General features: G+C 31.8%; 2 protein-coding genes across 2 annotated transcripts; one reads left to right on the forward strand and one right to left on the reverse strand.

The window, feature by feature from the left end:
- Nucleotides 1-1,108: 1,108 nt before the first annotated feature.
- LOC143223142 (antiviral innate immune response effector IFIT1-like) lies at nucleotides 1,109-5,609 on the reverse strand. Its single transcript, XM_076450682.1, has 2 exons — nucleotides 5,471-5,609; nucleotides 1,109-3,144 (listed from the first exon to the last, which is right to left on the reverse strand). Exon 2 carries the CDS (start codon nucleotides 3,142-3,144, stop codon nucleotides 1,900-1,902), a length of 1,245 nt encoding a protein of 414 aa, XP_076306797.1. The 5' UTR covers nucleotides 5,471-5,609; the 3' UTR covers nucleotides 1,109-1,899.
- Nucleotides 5,610-12,678: 7,069 nt separating this feature from the next.
- Nucleotides 12,679-15,451, forward strand: LOC143223981 (rho GTPase-activating protein 39-like). The gene is made up of 3 exons (XM_076452448.1): nucleotides 12,679-12,682; nucleotides 13,315-13,421; nucleotides 14,458-15,451. Exons 1-3 carry the CDS (start codon nucleotides 12,679-12,681, stop codon nucleotides 14,650-14,652), a joined length of 306 nt encoding a protein of 101 aa, XP_076308563.1. The 3' UTR covers nucleotides 14,653-15,451.
- The last annotated feature ends 769 nt before the right edge of the window (nucleotides 15,452-16,220 follow it).

Here is a 16,220-nt window from a genome sequence, read left to right on the forward strand (position 1 = left end):
ATAAAATTGTGATGCACACTTTTGAGGATGTGTGATAAGAGTGATTGTCAAATCACTATTTGGTCTGACAAATGTAGGTGGTAATGTTTGGATATGAGACTCAAAACTCAAGAAAATTTCAATGATTGACTGTTCTTCAGGAGAGCAGTTGAGAAGAATAGTCAACTATTCAAAATTCTTGAGTGTTGGCTCTTGTGTGAAAACATTACAACTGTTGTAGGTGATCTTGTGCAATAACTTCTTAACTAGAAGTGTAGGTGTTGGTCATATTTGTGTGCTTTTCCTCTAATTCAGCATATGGAAATTAGAGGTGGTTAACACAGGTAACCTTGTGTTTCTTTGCAAGAAATCAGACAAAAGTCAACTGTCATTTCAGTTTATGAAATCATTTCAGATCTGCAGTATAGATCTTAAAATGTCTTTTCAAACAATTCAAAATTTGCATTTTAAGAAATGCCACAATACATAGAAAAATGGGGAAAAAATAAAACTCAAATATTTGCATTTTGACTTTCAGTAAAATAACTTATTATTTCTGTTGAGTGTTTCATTTATGTTCAAAATTGACGTTAAATTACAAAAAAATGCATATTGTAATATTTTACTTTTTTACATTAATTAGGTTTGCCCTGTAGAAAGCCAAGACTTTACATAGATTTCATTACAAGTGTTTAAAATAAAGTGTAAACTATATTTTATAAGAAATATCTTTTTTGTTTGGATTATTGTATTTTGCCTACAATGTTTACTCAACTAGTTTTGTAGAAAGTCCATTTGCAAGAATAAATTCATTTATTCATGTAATATATTTTGCAACAATAACAATATGTATGTTGTGTACATTTTAGCAATAAACTGGATTATGTTGATAAATCTGATGTTTTGTATTTTACCATATTATTTTTCATTGTTTTACATGAAATGTAGTTGATTAAGTTACATTATTGTTATGATAAAGCTGAATCATTCATGTGTGTCCATGCTCAAGAAATCAATTTTGTATTTTTCATGTGTACATGAATTTGCACCTAGTTCCTACTTAATGTAAAGTAGATAATAAGTAAACACTAATTACTAATTAAAATTTGTGGTTGAATTATAAAACAGGTTGTACAATTTTAATATTTTTATTGAATATATTGTTAAAACAAATGGATCTTTTGAGAGGCTATGAACTCTGGTAACCTGGTAATAGGTAATTCTTGAGTTTAACAACAGACTTTGTAGTTTTACATCAAAGCCTAAAGGAGAAAGAGCTCATCCTTAATATAATACCACTAAATGAAGCTGATCCAGTGACAAATACAACATAACACAATCTACCATTTTTATGCAGCATTAAAAATCATGACATCTTTAGTGTGCCTCTTCATGCCAGGAACCTGGTCCAATGAAAAGCTAAAAACTATCACACCATCTGCATTCTCTTTGTTTACATATTCGGAATTATATTGATTTGCAAAACTGATGTAATTGGTTTGTAGAAAGAACCAAAATACAAAATATACTTTAACTACAGTTTTGAGTAGGATTAGGCATTGAGCTATATATAAAGAAAAACATTGTAATACAAAATTAAATAAAACACAAAGGAAAGCTTATAACAAATAATTGTTTAGTGTAATTACTTTTAGTCCGTAGACCACAATAAAATCACTGGTAAAATTAACGTAAAATCTTAATTACTATTGAATTTTGAAAATGAAAGACTCATAGCTAATGCCCTCCCTGGCTAAGCGTTATGTCTGCTGACTAACAATGCTAAAAACCGGGTTTCAATACCCGTGGTGGGCAGAGCACTATCACTTTTTATTTCAGTTACTGATATAAATATTAGGATCATACATAAAAGGTGCAATGATAAAAAGGCCCTAAACAAGAGAGTGATCGAATAGTTGACTATTCTTCTACGATATCTTCTTGTGGCACGTTTTGAAGTTTACTGTATGCTTCTCGAGCTGTAATTAATTCTGGATCTAATCTTGTTGCTTCCATAAATGCTTCTTTTGCATCCTTTATCCTGTCTTGCTTCTGCAGTTCTTTTCCTTTATACACTTTAATTCGTGCTCTTTCTGACTTGCAGAAGGATTCCGGTTTCTCGAACTTACTTAGTTCACTGAGGTATGTTTCAGAAGAAATCTCATTGTTACTCCTTTTCAATAGTAAATAATCTACTGCTGCGTAATGTATTCCACTTTTTTTCAGATATTCTTTTGCTTTTTCAAAGTCCCTTTCCATTCTCCAAAAATAAAGCCCTAATTGATGAAGTATGTGTCCATTTTTTCCTTCAGTAATGTTATCAGCTTGAAGTAGGCATTTTTTCATTTCACCTTTATTACCTAAGTAACGATATACTTTGGAGCAGTTAAGTAGAATGTATGCAGTGTTTTCACATTTTTGAAGTTTTTCGAGATATCCAAGTATTTTCTTTTTCAACGAGTTGTCTCTTTTATTGTTGAACCATATACTTGAAAGCGATAAAGTGTAAGTGATAATATAGTCTGCATTATCTTCATTCGATAGGCTAATGGCTTTGTAAAGACTTTCCAGTTCATCCTGAGTAGGGTTTTCATTTTTTTTATTCCGGCGTAATCTTGCTAAAATCAGTCCCTTCATGTAATGCCACAACGGTTCTTCTGGATTTAATTTTAGACCTTCATCAAATGAATGTAAAGCTTCTTCATAATTTTGAAATGCACATTCGAACAGAGCAAAACCACGGGCTCCATGTAACCAAGCCATTTGTTTCGGGTCGTTCTTAATTTCTTCCCATAATGCTTCTGCCAATTCCAGTCGGCTTTCACAATTCTCTATTTGGCCTAGCATATGATATCTATGGGCTTCCAGCGCATTAAACAAATAAAAAGGTGTTTTTTCAGTAATGCTCTGAGATATTTCTTTTGCTTCAGATAAATAAGCTTCTGCTTTTAATAAGTTTACTTCGTACAAACCGTCCTCCAGACCACTCATATAAATGTATCCAAGAAGAAGAAAGCTTAGTTCTTGAATATCGGGCTTCGCTGTTTTCATCCAATCTGTCAAATTGTCGTTTATCTTTTGGACAGTTTTGTTGCTAAAAGGGATTTTCAGCTTCCACTTGCAATGGCATTCCAGTTGACGAAGTCTAATAGATTGATCATCCATCTATTGATAAAAACAACAATTAATGCTATTAGATTATTATTTAAAGTATACTTGGTTAAACTGCTGAAGACATAAAATATTCTAAAATATTTTAATGAAGACCATTTATGTAGTTATAAGTTTCTATTATTGTTTAGCTGGGTGGAAGTTTAAAGTAACCTGAGGAGAGGGTCACAAATTCGAGAAATCTTTTCAAAACGTTGAAGATAATTTGAGACTTACATATATAAGTAACGAATTAAACTAAAGCTAGAGGGAATTAATTAATCAGTTGTGCATGATATGTACGGTGCATCTGACACTGTAAACCAGTTACTCAGTAAAGTGTTTGTGGATATCGAGTTAATTAATTAAAAAGCAAGTGGATTTTATTGTAAAAGTAGTTTATTTTTATAGTTTGGCCTATCAGTGAACGTTTCGTCAACTGAATTTTGCATTATTATTTTTGTACAGAATAATTCAACATGGAAAATAATATAAACAACTGCAAAAAGAGTATCATAAGTGTAAGAGAAGAGTTAACTTTAAGTAATGAAATAATTTGCGTTAAAATACACATTGTGTTAGATATATTATATACGAATACATTTAAAATATATTTTACTATAATTATACAAATTGTGTCTAGATATCAGCAAGAGTTTCAATAAAATGGTTATTAAAATAAATCAAATCGAATGTAATAGTGTTTATTACATATAAGAGCTCCCAAACAATATGTAATCAGTGTCTACGCTTTTCACGGAGCTGGTCTCATTTGGATACGCCTCTGTTATCAATAAACGATACGAACATAGATGTCAATTGTTCTTCAGTCATTGAATATTTAGTAGTGTTGTTTTACACAACACATTTTATTTCGCTGAAAATAGATTTCACAGTCATTTTCTGAACTTGTCAAGAGATGTGGGGCGTTATACGAGGGTTGTTCAAAAAATACGCGGACTGTTTGAATTGCGCGGCTCCAATTGGTTCCAGGGAATCCGCTTGGTGTCGCTAGGTTCGCACAGTTCAGCTGATTACGACGCCATTTCCCGATTGCAGATATCTTCATTTGTGTATTAGCTACGCGGTTTTAAGTGAAGTGCGATTTTTTCGTTTGGCGGATTTCAGAATGAATGACCTGAAGGAGCAACGACTTGCTGTGAAATTTATTTTAAACTTGGAAAATCTGCGACTGAAACTTTTGCTATGCTTAACACGGCTTGCGGCATGTTTCAAGTGGCATGAACGTTTTAGGGATGGTCGACAGTCCATTGAAGATGATGAGCGTCCTGGACGTCCTTCCACGTCAACTGACGACCCACGCGTCGACAAAATCAACACCCTGGTGCGGGCAAATCAACGTCTGACTGTCAGGGAGCTTGCTGAAGAGTGTGGGATATCAGTTAGATTTTGACCGAAAAATTGAAGATGCACCGCGTTGCTGCGAAATTTGTGCCTCAGAACTCGTGAGTTTTTGGCCAAACACTCGATCACTGTTCTTTCCCACCCCCCTACTCACCTGACCTTGCTCCTTGCGATTTTTTCTTGTTTCCAAACTCAAAAGACCCTTGAAAGGAAGAAGATTTGAGACGATTCCCGAGATTAAGGCAAATGCGACGAAGGAGCTGGAGGACATTATAAAAGAAGCGTACCAGGACTGTTTCAACAAGTGGACACACCATTGGGATAAGTGTGTGCGTTGGGGAGGAGAGTACTTTGAAAGGGTCCCAGACCTGTAACTTCTAAATAAAGTACACTTTGTTTTATGACGTCAGTCCGCATACTTTTTGAACAGACCTCGTAAATGTGAAGATCAAACTACTGTTCGTTACTTAACAGCAGTACAATTATTAGCATTAAGTGATGTCCACGAGCTGTCTTCCATCTAATCTATCATTTCAAAATTATGGTCCTCCAAAAGTATATCGACAATTTGAAAATTCTAACATAAAAATAATAAATTTTGCACCTAACGAACTTGTACCATTAGACTTTTATATTAGACATTATATTTTAAGACAAGTTAGGCGTTAATTGCTACATTTAGATAATTTATTTTTGATGGAACATTCTATAACGAGTATTTCACTGTACAAAATCTTGACACACTAAACTGCAACGGCTTTTTAAGTAATAGGTTAAAATGACGTAGGAAGGTCGAAACGTTGTTCTCTCCTTATTAGTAAAAGTGTTAATACCTATAACAGCCGTTCTGAGACACATTGACATTATTTATTTAGTGTACTCCAGTTATTATTAATAATAATGAAATACAGGTCATAGTGGGTTCAGTCTACCAAAAATCAAACCAAGATTTCAAACGAAAGGAGAAAACAATTACCTTTTATAATGTCAACAAGATGCACTTGTATTTCTTCACGATTCTCTTTCCGTTCTCGAACAAAATTGTGCTTTAATGTCATGTTCCGTAGGCTTTAATATAATATACGTAACAAAACCATAACCAAAACCAAATCAACGTATACAGTGTTATCTCAAACGTGAAATTTAAAACACTATTAATATTATTTTTCCATTTCTTTTTACATACATATTTCAGCTTAACTAATGTTATTAACTATTGTAATATTTAAACTTAACAGAGAAGGGTTACAGGAAATATTAATGATTGCTCCTTATTCCTTAAGTGCCCATGAACTTTGTTTTTAAATTTCGCACAAAGCTACTCGAAGTCTATTTGTGCTTGCTGTCCTTAATTTAGCAGTGTAAGACTAGAGGGCAGCTATTTATCACCATCCACCGCAAACTGTTGGGCTACTCTTTTACCAACGAATAGTGTGATTACACAAAAGTCGAAAACTTTATATAAATGTCTCAGCTGTCTCCAACATAAATCTTTAACCCATAGTTTGAAAGTCGACACCGAGTCCCTCTTGAAGTTGGAATAGTAATAATTGTGCAAACAGAAGATGACGAAAATGAGGCAGATATTTTGTAGCTATACATTTTATTCAGAAGATATGTAGTTTCACATAAAGTATGTAGCAGCAATCCAGTGCTTACAACTGCCCATATATAAATATAGCAGATATCAGGGTGAAGTTCTGCAGATACTTACCAATACTGAGTACCAGAACTTCTTTTAATGTTGTACTAGTATTAGGACTTATTTGAGCTGCTTTATCCTTGTTTTCTTTGTACATGCATATTGATGGTTTTTTTAATAAACAATCCATCTTCACTATTTGTAGTATTAATTGTGAGAATACTCTTTTACCAACGAATAGTGTGATTGACTCTCACATTATAATGCCTCCACTGCTGAAAAGCGAGAGCATGTTTGGCGCGACGGGGAGGCGAACCCGCGAACCTCAGATTACGAGTCGCATGCCTTAATACGCTTGGCCAACCCGGGCGAAGTATTTTGTCTATACACATTTCACCAAATTCAGGGGTGTTTTGTTATGAGGGGGGCTGTATGTATTACAGGATATTGACAGAATTTCAACTATTATATAGTCATGTGATGTCATGAGCACTTAATGACAGAGAAAGAAACAAAAAACTTTCTAAATTTGCCTACTGGTTACTTTACGACAACGAGGAGTTTATATATATATATATATATATTTTTTTTTTTTAATTTCGCGTATAGCTGCACGAGGACTATCTGTGCTACCCTTCCCTAATTTTGCAGTGTGAGACTTGAGGTAACGCAGGAAGTCATCACCGCCCACCGCAAACGCTTGGGCTACTCTTTTACTAACAAATAGTGGGATTGACTCTCACGATATAACGCTCCCACGGCTGAAAGGGGGGAGAATGTTTGGTGTGAATATGTAAATGCAGTTAATCTTTATTTCAAATTTAACATTATTGTTAGTTTGTAGTTGCTCTTTTGAATTTCGTGCAAAGCTACACGGGGATTATTTGCTCTAGCCATCCATAGTTTAGCAGTGCGAGACTAGAGGAAAGGCAGCTAGTTATCATCACCCACTGCCAATTCTTGGGCTACTCTTTTGCCAATGAATAGTAGGATTGCCATGTTTTAGATATGTGAAAGTCAATCACAAAATTATAGTGGCGGTTGATTTAGTTTTATGACCATGAATGAAGGAGTAGCAGCATTTTTTGTCCAGTATTCTGTCTTTGTTTTTTTCTCATTTGATGTCAAATAATCAGTATTTTATATTGATTTTACCCAGTTTCTAACTGTCATAATCACAAAAGCATGACAGATCACATGATACGCCATAAAAACGTGTCTGGGTGTTCATGCTCAATATGTATCACAATATCTTGTAGAAATGTTAATAATGGTATTACAACGATTTAGTTTGGGAATAAAAATATTATTAAAAATAAGTGTAAGCTAGATTAAATTAACAAAAATGTACCACTGAAACAATTTCGGCAATTAAGATATAAAAAAGAATCATTTGAATGTTTGCATAATAGTGTTGGCAAACTTAAAAAAATATTTGTGAGTATTTATAAAAGGAAATTTCTTGTAACAATTTATGTCAATCTAATCGCATTTGTTTTCTCTACAATGTTGCATGGCTGGCATATTACTTAATAGGGCAACTACTACCTCCTTTATCTCAGAATATACCTTATCCTCACATTTCATTGCTAACTGAAATAAATTAATTTTACAAAATCAATCTTGATTTTCGAAGAGGCAGAAAAGTGATGTAAAGGCAGTAAATCATTAATACCAAGCAAAATTAAAATCATTCTGAAATGAATTTGTGGCATGTTTATATAATAATTACTGGTAAACATCAGTTAAAATTAAAAATTTTTAATACATAGAAAAGCCAGTGCAATTTTGTAACACACTATGCTTGAACAATGTCTTTTACTGTTTAGAAATAAATTTATAATGAAATATTACTGTTAGTCTGTGTACTGAAGCTATAAAATTAAATAATATAGACAACAAACAAGAAAAAATATTTGTTAATTTCTTGATTTAGAGTCATCATTGATTCAAGAGGTTTGTTTTTTATTAAAATGTTGGTGATATCACAAAATATAACTTAATTCATAAATTATTTAACTTTAAAACGCAATTGATATTTTTACTTTCATGATAAATTTTTAGCACTTGGTTCTAGGCAAGCTGATCCCACACGTCTTTACTTTAGGCTTGTTGTGTGAACATGCACTACACTACAAGGTTTCACGAGCTCCTCACGGCTACCCTGAATGCTTTACTAAAATCATAATGGGCAGACAGTTATCAAATTTTCTGCATGGATAAGTGCATTTTTGCTTGTATAACACTTCCCATTTTGAGAAATAAAGTGTGACATGATACACACTGTCTTTTATATAGGTTATATTTTATTATAATACTTTTGGGTTACATACTGTTATGGTGTTACTGGTATCAAAATCTTCTCAGTTTATACAAAACTTGTTTAGTACAGGCTTCAGAACTGCGTATAATTTTTGAATGACATACATAAAGCAGTTTATTTCATTATTTTTATTTGTTTTTAAAGTTGTTAGTTTCATAATCTCTGACAGGCAGATAAGCTGAGCTATTCAATGTATAGGCAGAAAAGGGTTACTAGAAGCTTGGTAGTGTTTATATAAAGATGTATTATGCTAATCCTATATGAATTATTAGAAATCAAAGCTTTTACAAATATATTGTTTTTTTGTTGCATACTTAGTAGAAACTGAGTGACAATGGTTCTCATGTACAAAGGGTTGAGTCTATTGAACATTGGAAATGAGCAAGTCATATGGGGACCACAGCTGACATAAAGTTGTGGTAGAATGATACCCAGTAGAATAACATTTGAGTATTTTTGGTATATTATAACAAATAAGAATGGATAAACTCAAAGTTAAGTGATAAAAGCCATCCATGTGTCCAAGTCAACAGTACACTATTTAATAAAAAGGTTTTTTTTTTCTTTTTTTTCCTGGGGAAGAAAAAGTTGTGTACATTAAGTATTAGGAGAATGGAAAGGGTATTGATGCCATTTCGCATGAAAACAAACTAGTAAAGCTGCTAGATTTAGCTTTTCCTACACTAGTTAAATAATGGAAAGCTACAGGGAGGAAGATTGTGATTTGGAGCATGCAGGGGCATAGATTTTTTACACCAGATGGGGGGGGATGATTTTGCAACTACTTATGTGGACTGTTCAATTTGCAAATTGGTAATCTCTGATTAAATGAACGTGAAAGCTGTAAACATACAGTCACAGAGTAAACTTGTTGCCATGATACTTGCATGTATACTTAGGCCTACTGACTGGTACTTGTGAACTTTGCATAGATTGAAAAGCTTAGAAGCACGCCTATATTGAAGATGTACATTTTGGCCACTGACGAAGCCTACATCTAGGCGTAATTATGTAATTTGTTTGGTAAGAACATATGAATCACAAGAACAAACAGAATTTGTAGGCCTGTGATGCAATAAAACAATTTAAGAGACCAAACTATAGGGGGGGATGATTGTATGCACCATACCCCACACCTAAAATGAAGGGGGGATGTATCCCCTCAACTTTTATTATCTACGCCCCTGGGAACATGATGACGTTACTAATGGATATTTTGAAGCAGAAACTTTGCACTATTGTCGAGATGTACTATTTTCAGATAGAGAATGTCTGGATATAGTGAAGTTCTAAAATAATTTTAATATAACATAATTAGCCTCTGTAGTTCCAGTAAAAACTAAAGTGTGTCTGATTTTGGTGTTTAGCTTAAAATTTTTTGAATTTCCGTGTTTGGGAACAATTTGGAAGATGTGATGACTCTTCAGAGAAGAAAGTGTCCAAGTTGAAGACTTCTTTGGATTCAGACTACTCTATCTGAACTTGTTTTAAAACTAAATGGAGCTCAATCAGAGGGAATATTCTGGAAATTAATTAGTTACATTGTTGCTACTAATCTCAGAGTATGTAGTGGTGTAACTTAGGCAGAAGTAGCTAACACATAATCTTATTAGGTATAAAAACAATCAAAATATATATAATCTAAGCATAAGACTGCTTCAATTCTGTTATTCATAATAGCATCCATTTGACATTTCAGGTATTTTTTAAGATTACGCAGAGAAAAAAAAAGGAGTTTCTAGTTGCTTTGCTGCAGGATGCCCAAAAGTCTGGAACCATAGGAACTTCAACACATTGTGCAGAATGTGTTACAAGTGCTGTCGTGGACATTTGAAACAAGTTTGGATTAACAGTAGTATTAACTTAACTTTTTTAATGCTGTGACAGTGCCACAGTTAGTAATGTATCTGAAATTAAGAAGCACTGCAAATCATCTATGGTTCCACAGTTTTGGACACCCTGTACATTCCTGTTGTTACTTTGCTGATTTTCTTGCACCCACTTTACTTCTCTGAACCACTGAGAAAAATAATGCGTTGTTTAAGAATATACAAAATATAAATATTGCATTTTGTTGTTTGTCTGGTACACTTAGTATTATACAGAAAACCAAATTGTTAGAATAACCAATTTTCATGGTTACTTGTTTTTATTTTATTTACAAGATGTTTTGGTTGTGTGCTATTTACTCTGTATATATGTGCTGCACAATACAATGGTAACATTAAATCAAACAACTAGATATGGAGGTGTATTGTTCTTTGATATTAAAATTATATTTTGCAGTTCACTGTTAACATAGCCTGGCCAGTTCTAGGTATTCCATTAGATGTTGAACATCAGCATAAACAATTACAATTTGTACCAATTTCAAATTGACACTGTTGATTAGAACAATTAATACATATGTACATAATTTTTTTCATTATTTCTAATTTAAGTTTACATTTATTATTTTAATATAATTATTTTTGTGCATTATTAGCTGAGTTATATGGATTTAAAACTAATTTCAGCTGTCTAGGTTGGCTAAACATTGAGATATTGTTAACAGGAAGGATGAAACAGTGTATTTAGTCATTTTTAGTTATATATAACTTGAACATCATATTTAATTAACTTATTAATAGGTACATGATTTTAGTTCTGACCTATGAATGTAGTTTGCATTGGTCAGAAGTTAATATTAATTAGTGGAAATGAATGCAAGTTTTGTCTAAAGAGCTGAACTTAGTTCTATCTCACTCTCAACCTGGTGAATATGCTGTCAAACTTGATGTTGGAATATTATTCTAATATTTGTGCTCACTTTGATATGAGTCACTTAATGGAGAAAAATTAAAATATGTGTTCCCATTGAAATGAGTAATGTTAAATTCAGATTTTATGTTAATCTAAATCAAAATATTGCATTTGAAGTTGATTTCACTAAATAAATAAATTTGGACGACAAGACTACTGATTCATTTCTGAAATTGTAAGAAAATAAACGTTATGAACATTTACTAAAGGTCTCATTCAGGTAATTTCAAGGATCATGTTTAATATGTAAAGAATATGTTAGTTGGAACTAAGTTTAGACATTAAGCACAAATTCACTTGAAAATAGTTGGAAATTTTATTTATTCTTTAATTTTTTGCTCAGGACTATGAGCAATTTATCTGAAAATGGAAATATATTTTTGGTTAAATAAAACATTCAATATAATGTCAGTGGTTAATGATATAATTTGCAATTTTTTTCAGTCAGTTGCAATAACATTATTTGTAACTGTTTTACTAGTGTACACAAAAAATCTATCTTTGGTATACCTTAGGTAAAAGGAGTTCTTATATTGTATAAACATGAGATACAGCAATTAAAGTTAGGTGTGTTATAATATCTCGATACGACAGATGTGTTGCTAATAATTGCTAAGAGTATTTTAATATTCAACATGTTATAGTTTAACAAGTTACAGTAATGTGTTTTTGTGATTGATTATTTAACATGATTAATAGCAGTAACCACTAATTATTAAACTATGTATTTATTACAGTAAAATAAGATAAAAAAATTATGATGTTTAATGCTGTGAATGAGGTTTCTTTGAAAGCACATATTTGTTCTGCATTTGAAGTTGTATAATATGTACAGCTGTCTTGACACATACATAATCAAGACTAAAACATAATAGACTAGAATAAACAATGAGAGTTTTTATTGCACACAAAGCTTGCATGTTATTAAGTGAGTGCCATTGTTTAAGGTGGCTATTTTATGTTTGTTTTTGACTCTTTTGTGATTATTTGTCTTTTCCTTTCACCTAAAATGCTATACCATATTTTCAAATGCATTTTAAATCAGATACATGAACTTGTATTTAATGAAAAAAAAATTATTCTGAACATTTTGACTTCATGATGTTAAACTGTAAAGTTGTTTTGGAGTGATAATGCTATTATTCCCTATAACTAAAGCCAAAATACTAACAGCTATTTTGGTTTAAATTCTTCTGTCCCCATTGCGTGGAAACAAATAACTGTGTGTGCTCAGAAAAGTACTTTCACCCCACTCCTGAATTTGGAAGTAGATCAAGCCACTAGGAAAAAAAGTATAATAAAAAGAATAAAGGGACAAAATATGAAAATCATGATAGTAAGCAAGGAATTATGAGTGAAAAGCCAGCAACAAGCACCCAGCTATGTATGTGAATATCACAAAAGTAACAGCCGATGTATGGGTTAGGGTCAATCAGGGTGGTATGGATATATAGCCAATATTTGGATTGTGGGGAAATGGGAGAATCCCAAGAAAATCAATTTATCTTCCCATACCAAATCACTTGAGAAGTGCCTGACCTGACAGCTGAATCGAGGGACTGGGAGTGAAACCTGAAATAAATAATAAAGTTAGTGCATATATATATCCCATAAAATCACAGTTTCATGTTTTATGTGTACATTATATTATAAGATTTTATTTTGCAGTTGCTTTCTCACGATAAAAAAGTGTGTGCTATTTTATTCCTTCTAATAGAAATATTTTGTCAGATGACTCATTACATGAAATATGAAGAGTATTTTACATTGAAAATCCTTTGCAATGTTTTAAGATGAAGGACTTGTGGATTCAGATAAAACTTAATTTTTTTGTGAAGCTGTATATTTCAATTATTGAACATGACCTAGAATATTTGTTTTCAACAAATATGGTATTTCAGGGTTCCAGGAGATATTGATGAGGTAAATGTTATGAAAGTGAAGATGGATCAATGGCAGTTGGTAGAATGTAATGACCCTCATGTTCCTGTGTCACTTTTGAAACTGTGGTATTGGGAACTTTATGAACCCCTTATTCCCCACATGTATTAAGAAGAATGTATTGAACACTGCTGTGATCCTGTGAAAGCAATAGCCATTCTACATAGGCTGCCAGAATTAAACCATTTAGTCCTTGCATATTTAATCAGGTTCTTACAGGTGAGTTAAACAGCAATTAAAAATACAAGTAAGATATATCAATATTCCTGTCTCAGATGTATCTTTGATATCTGTTTCACTATTTTGTGCCATTGTAGTCATACTATTTGTATAAAAGTTTTTGTGGAATTGAAACAGTAATCTGAACACTAAACAGTTATTTTGGTTTATTTTCTAAAGAAGTTTGTGATGAACCATTTCTAAAGGAAAAAACATAAAATCTAAAAAATTTAAATGTAGCATAACAATTCTGATGAAACCAGTCTGGAATCTCTTTATTTAATTAAAACTGCTCATTAACGAATAAAACGATCCACTAATTTCAAAATTTATAAACCATTCCTGTGAATAGAAGCAAAAAGTTTGTGTACATGTCTTAAAAATTTGAAGATTTACTAAAGAATTCATAAATGTTTCACAGATTTTTATGTAATTTAAATATGGATTGAAATTCTGTGTGTTAAGACGCACTTATATGTCTATTTGAATCATGATTAGTTGATAAAATGTAAAGTACTATAGCTACACATATCAATCAGCTTGTTTAACTTTATTGATTTTTTCTGTTGAACGTGTTTCACATATTCATTTTTGAAATGTATGGCTTTATTATTAAAGGTATCTGCTTCAATTTTATAATAACCTGAATTTCAAGATTATTACTGTTTATTGTTGCTAAGTTACGTGTAAAATTTACAGTGGTATCCTGAAGTGCTATTGACGACAGAATATTAAAAGTAAATAAGTCAAAACAAATGAACATTAGTAGTTTAATATACACTACTATAAACAATTTGAAATAGAAATCAAGAAAAATAAACCAAAGCTTTACTGTATTCTGTGAAAATAAACAGTTAAATTTTAGCTAATGGATTTTTACCTTCTTTTATTAAAATAAAAACAACTAAAACTCAGCCAACAGCCATTGATCATATTCTGGGGATGTTAGAATAGTAACTTGGATTAAAAATTGTTGTTGAAATGCTGGTAAATGTAAAATATCTGTAGAACTGTATTACTGTAATGCTTCTGATAGGTGTTTGCTGCAGAGGAAAATGTTGCAGTTACCAAAATGGACTCCAACAACTTGGCCATGGTGATGGCACCTAACTGTCTGCAATGTACTTCAGAGGAGCCACAAGTAATATTTGAAAATGCAAGAAAAGAGATGGCATATCTGAGAATATTGATTCAGAATCTTGACACCAATTTCATGGAAGGAATTGTGTGAAATATGTATATGACTTCTAAAACACGTGACGTGAAGTGCCTTTTTTAAGAGGCTTAACTACTTTTCAGTATTACATTCTTGTAGTCTCAAACTGAATGTTATGGAATCTGTTTAATAACGAAACAATGACTAATACTTAAAAGATATGTGCAACAACAGAGAGACTGCACATTTCTAAAAATAATACAATGAGCTTCATATTCTTTAAGAAAAGATTTTTATGCTGTTTTATGTTTTTCAACAAAATACCATACTGCTATCATAGTCTGCTTTATGTTTGGTGCATGCTTGAAAAACAAAACAAGTGCATGTGAGATAATCCAATGAAGAAGAAGAAATTATGAATAATCACTGACAGAGGAATTCTTGGAGTAGAAAATGTGTTAATAGAGTTTCTTTCTAATGTGTATATTTTATCCTTATTTAGCCAAGAACAATAAACTTTAGAAATACATCTAGTAAAAGAGCTTTGCTTCAGGTAGCTGTTTTTTAATATTTTGAATTGTTGATATTTGATCAAATTTCTTTACAAATATAGTATATGTTCAAATTAGGCACATGTACTTTTTTGTACAGTAGCTTAAAAGTAAACACTAGGTTTGGGTATATTTCATATTTATGCTGGTGATTTATCACATATAAGTTGGTGTCGTAGAATTGTATATGTTTTACATTATTTCCTGTTTCATGGAAATGTAGATTATATTCTACCTTCTCAAGAACTAGATTTTGAGCATTAAACAGGAATGAGTAATGTGTACATAGACATATAAATCACATAAAGTTTATTCAAAACTCTTGAAGAGGAATGATTATTTTCTTTCAGCAAAACATATTCATACTTTTGAAGTCAAAACTTTAACCAGGAACCAGTTTAAGTTCAGTTACTTTACATCATTTCAGACATGTCACACATTTTCCATTAATGCATCTGTCAGATGAAGAGCTTTTAAATATTAATTTGTATTCACATGATAAATTTAATTGCAATAGACGTAAAATTTATGCCTGGGTAAGCTTCATTAATGTGTATAATTCCAATTCAAAAACAAATTTCAATACGCTGAGTGTTTTGTAATGTTACAGTTTGATAATGCAGAAAATCTCGGATATATTTGTCTTCATACTACTTTTGTATTTTACTCTTTACATATCAATTTAGTGAAAAATCACACATGCCTGTGATGATTTTATTCTCTTGAAGGTTTTACACCTTTCACTGTAGTTCCTGTTCATTGAATTTGAAAACCATATCCATTTTTATACATTACATACATATTTGTCACAAAAAGTCAAGTCAAATGTACTTTGAAATAAGTGGATCATTTTCATCAAAATTGGTTCCAACTTTGTTATGCTTAAAATGTTTACAACCACTGGCTATAGATTTCTCAAGACCATTTGCTACATGAGAGGCTTATCAATAGTAATAAATACATTGTGGTAAATGAAGTTTTGACTTAAGTTGGAGTTTTCCCCCCCAATTTGTAAAAAAATCATTAGGTGATAGTAAAAAAAATTTCAATATGATGGTTGTTTCCTTTCACCAAATTAGCTATTCTTGTTCA

Source organism: Tachypleus tridentatus, chromosome 8, assembly GCF_004210375.1.
Source record: "Tachypleus tridentatus isolate NWPU-2018 chromosome 8, ASM421037v1, whole genome shotgun sequence".
NCBI classification, from domain to species: domain Eukaryota; kingdom Metazoa; phylum Arthropoda; class Merostomata; order Xiphosura; family Limulidae; genus Tachypleus; species Tachypleus tridentatus.

Bases quoted from the DNA above. Each gene is read 5' to 3' on its own strand.
- LOC143223142 (XM_076450682.1), bottom strand. From the start codon at position 3,144: ATGGATGATCAATCTATTAGACTTCGTCAACTGGAATGCCATTGCAAG.
- LOC143223981 (XM_076452448.1), top strand. The intron at 13,422-14,457 runs GTGAGTTAAACA...TGCTTCTGATAG, and splicing joins ATTTAATCAGGTTCTTACAG to GTGTTTGCTGCAGAGGAAAA.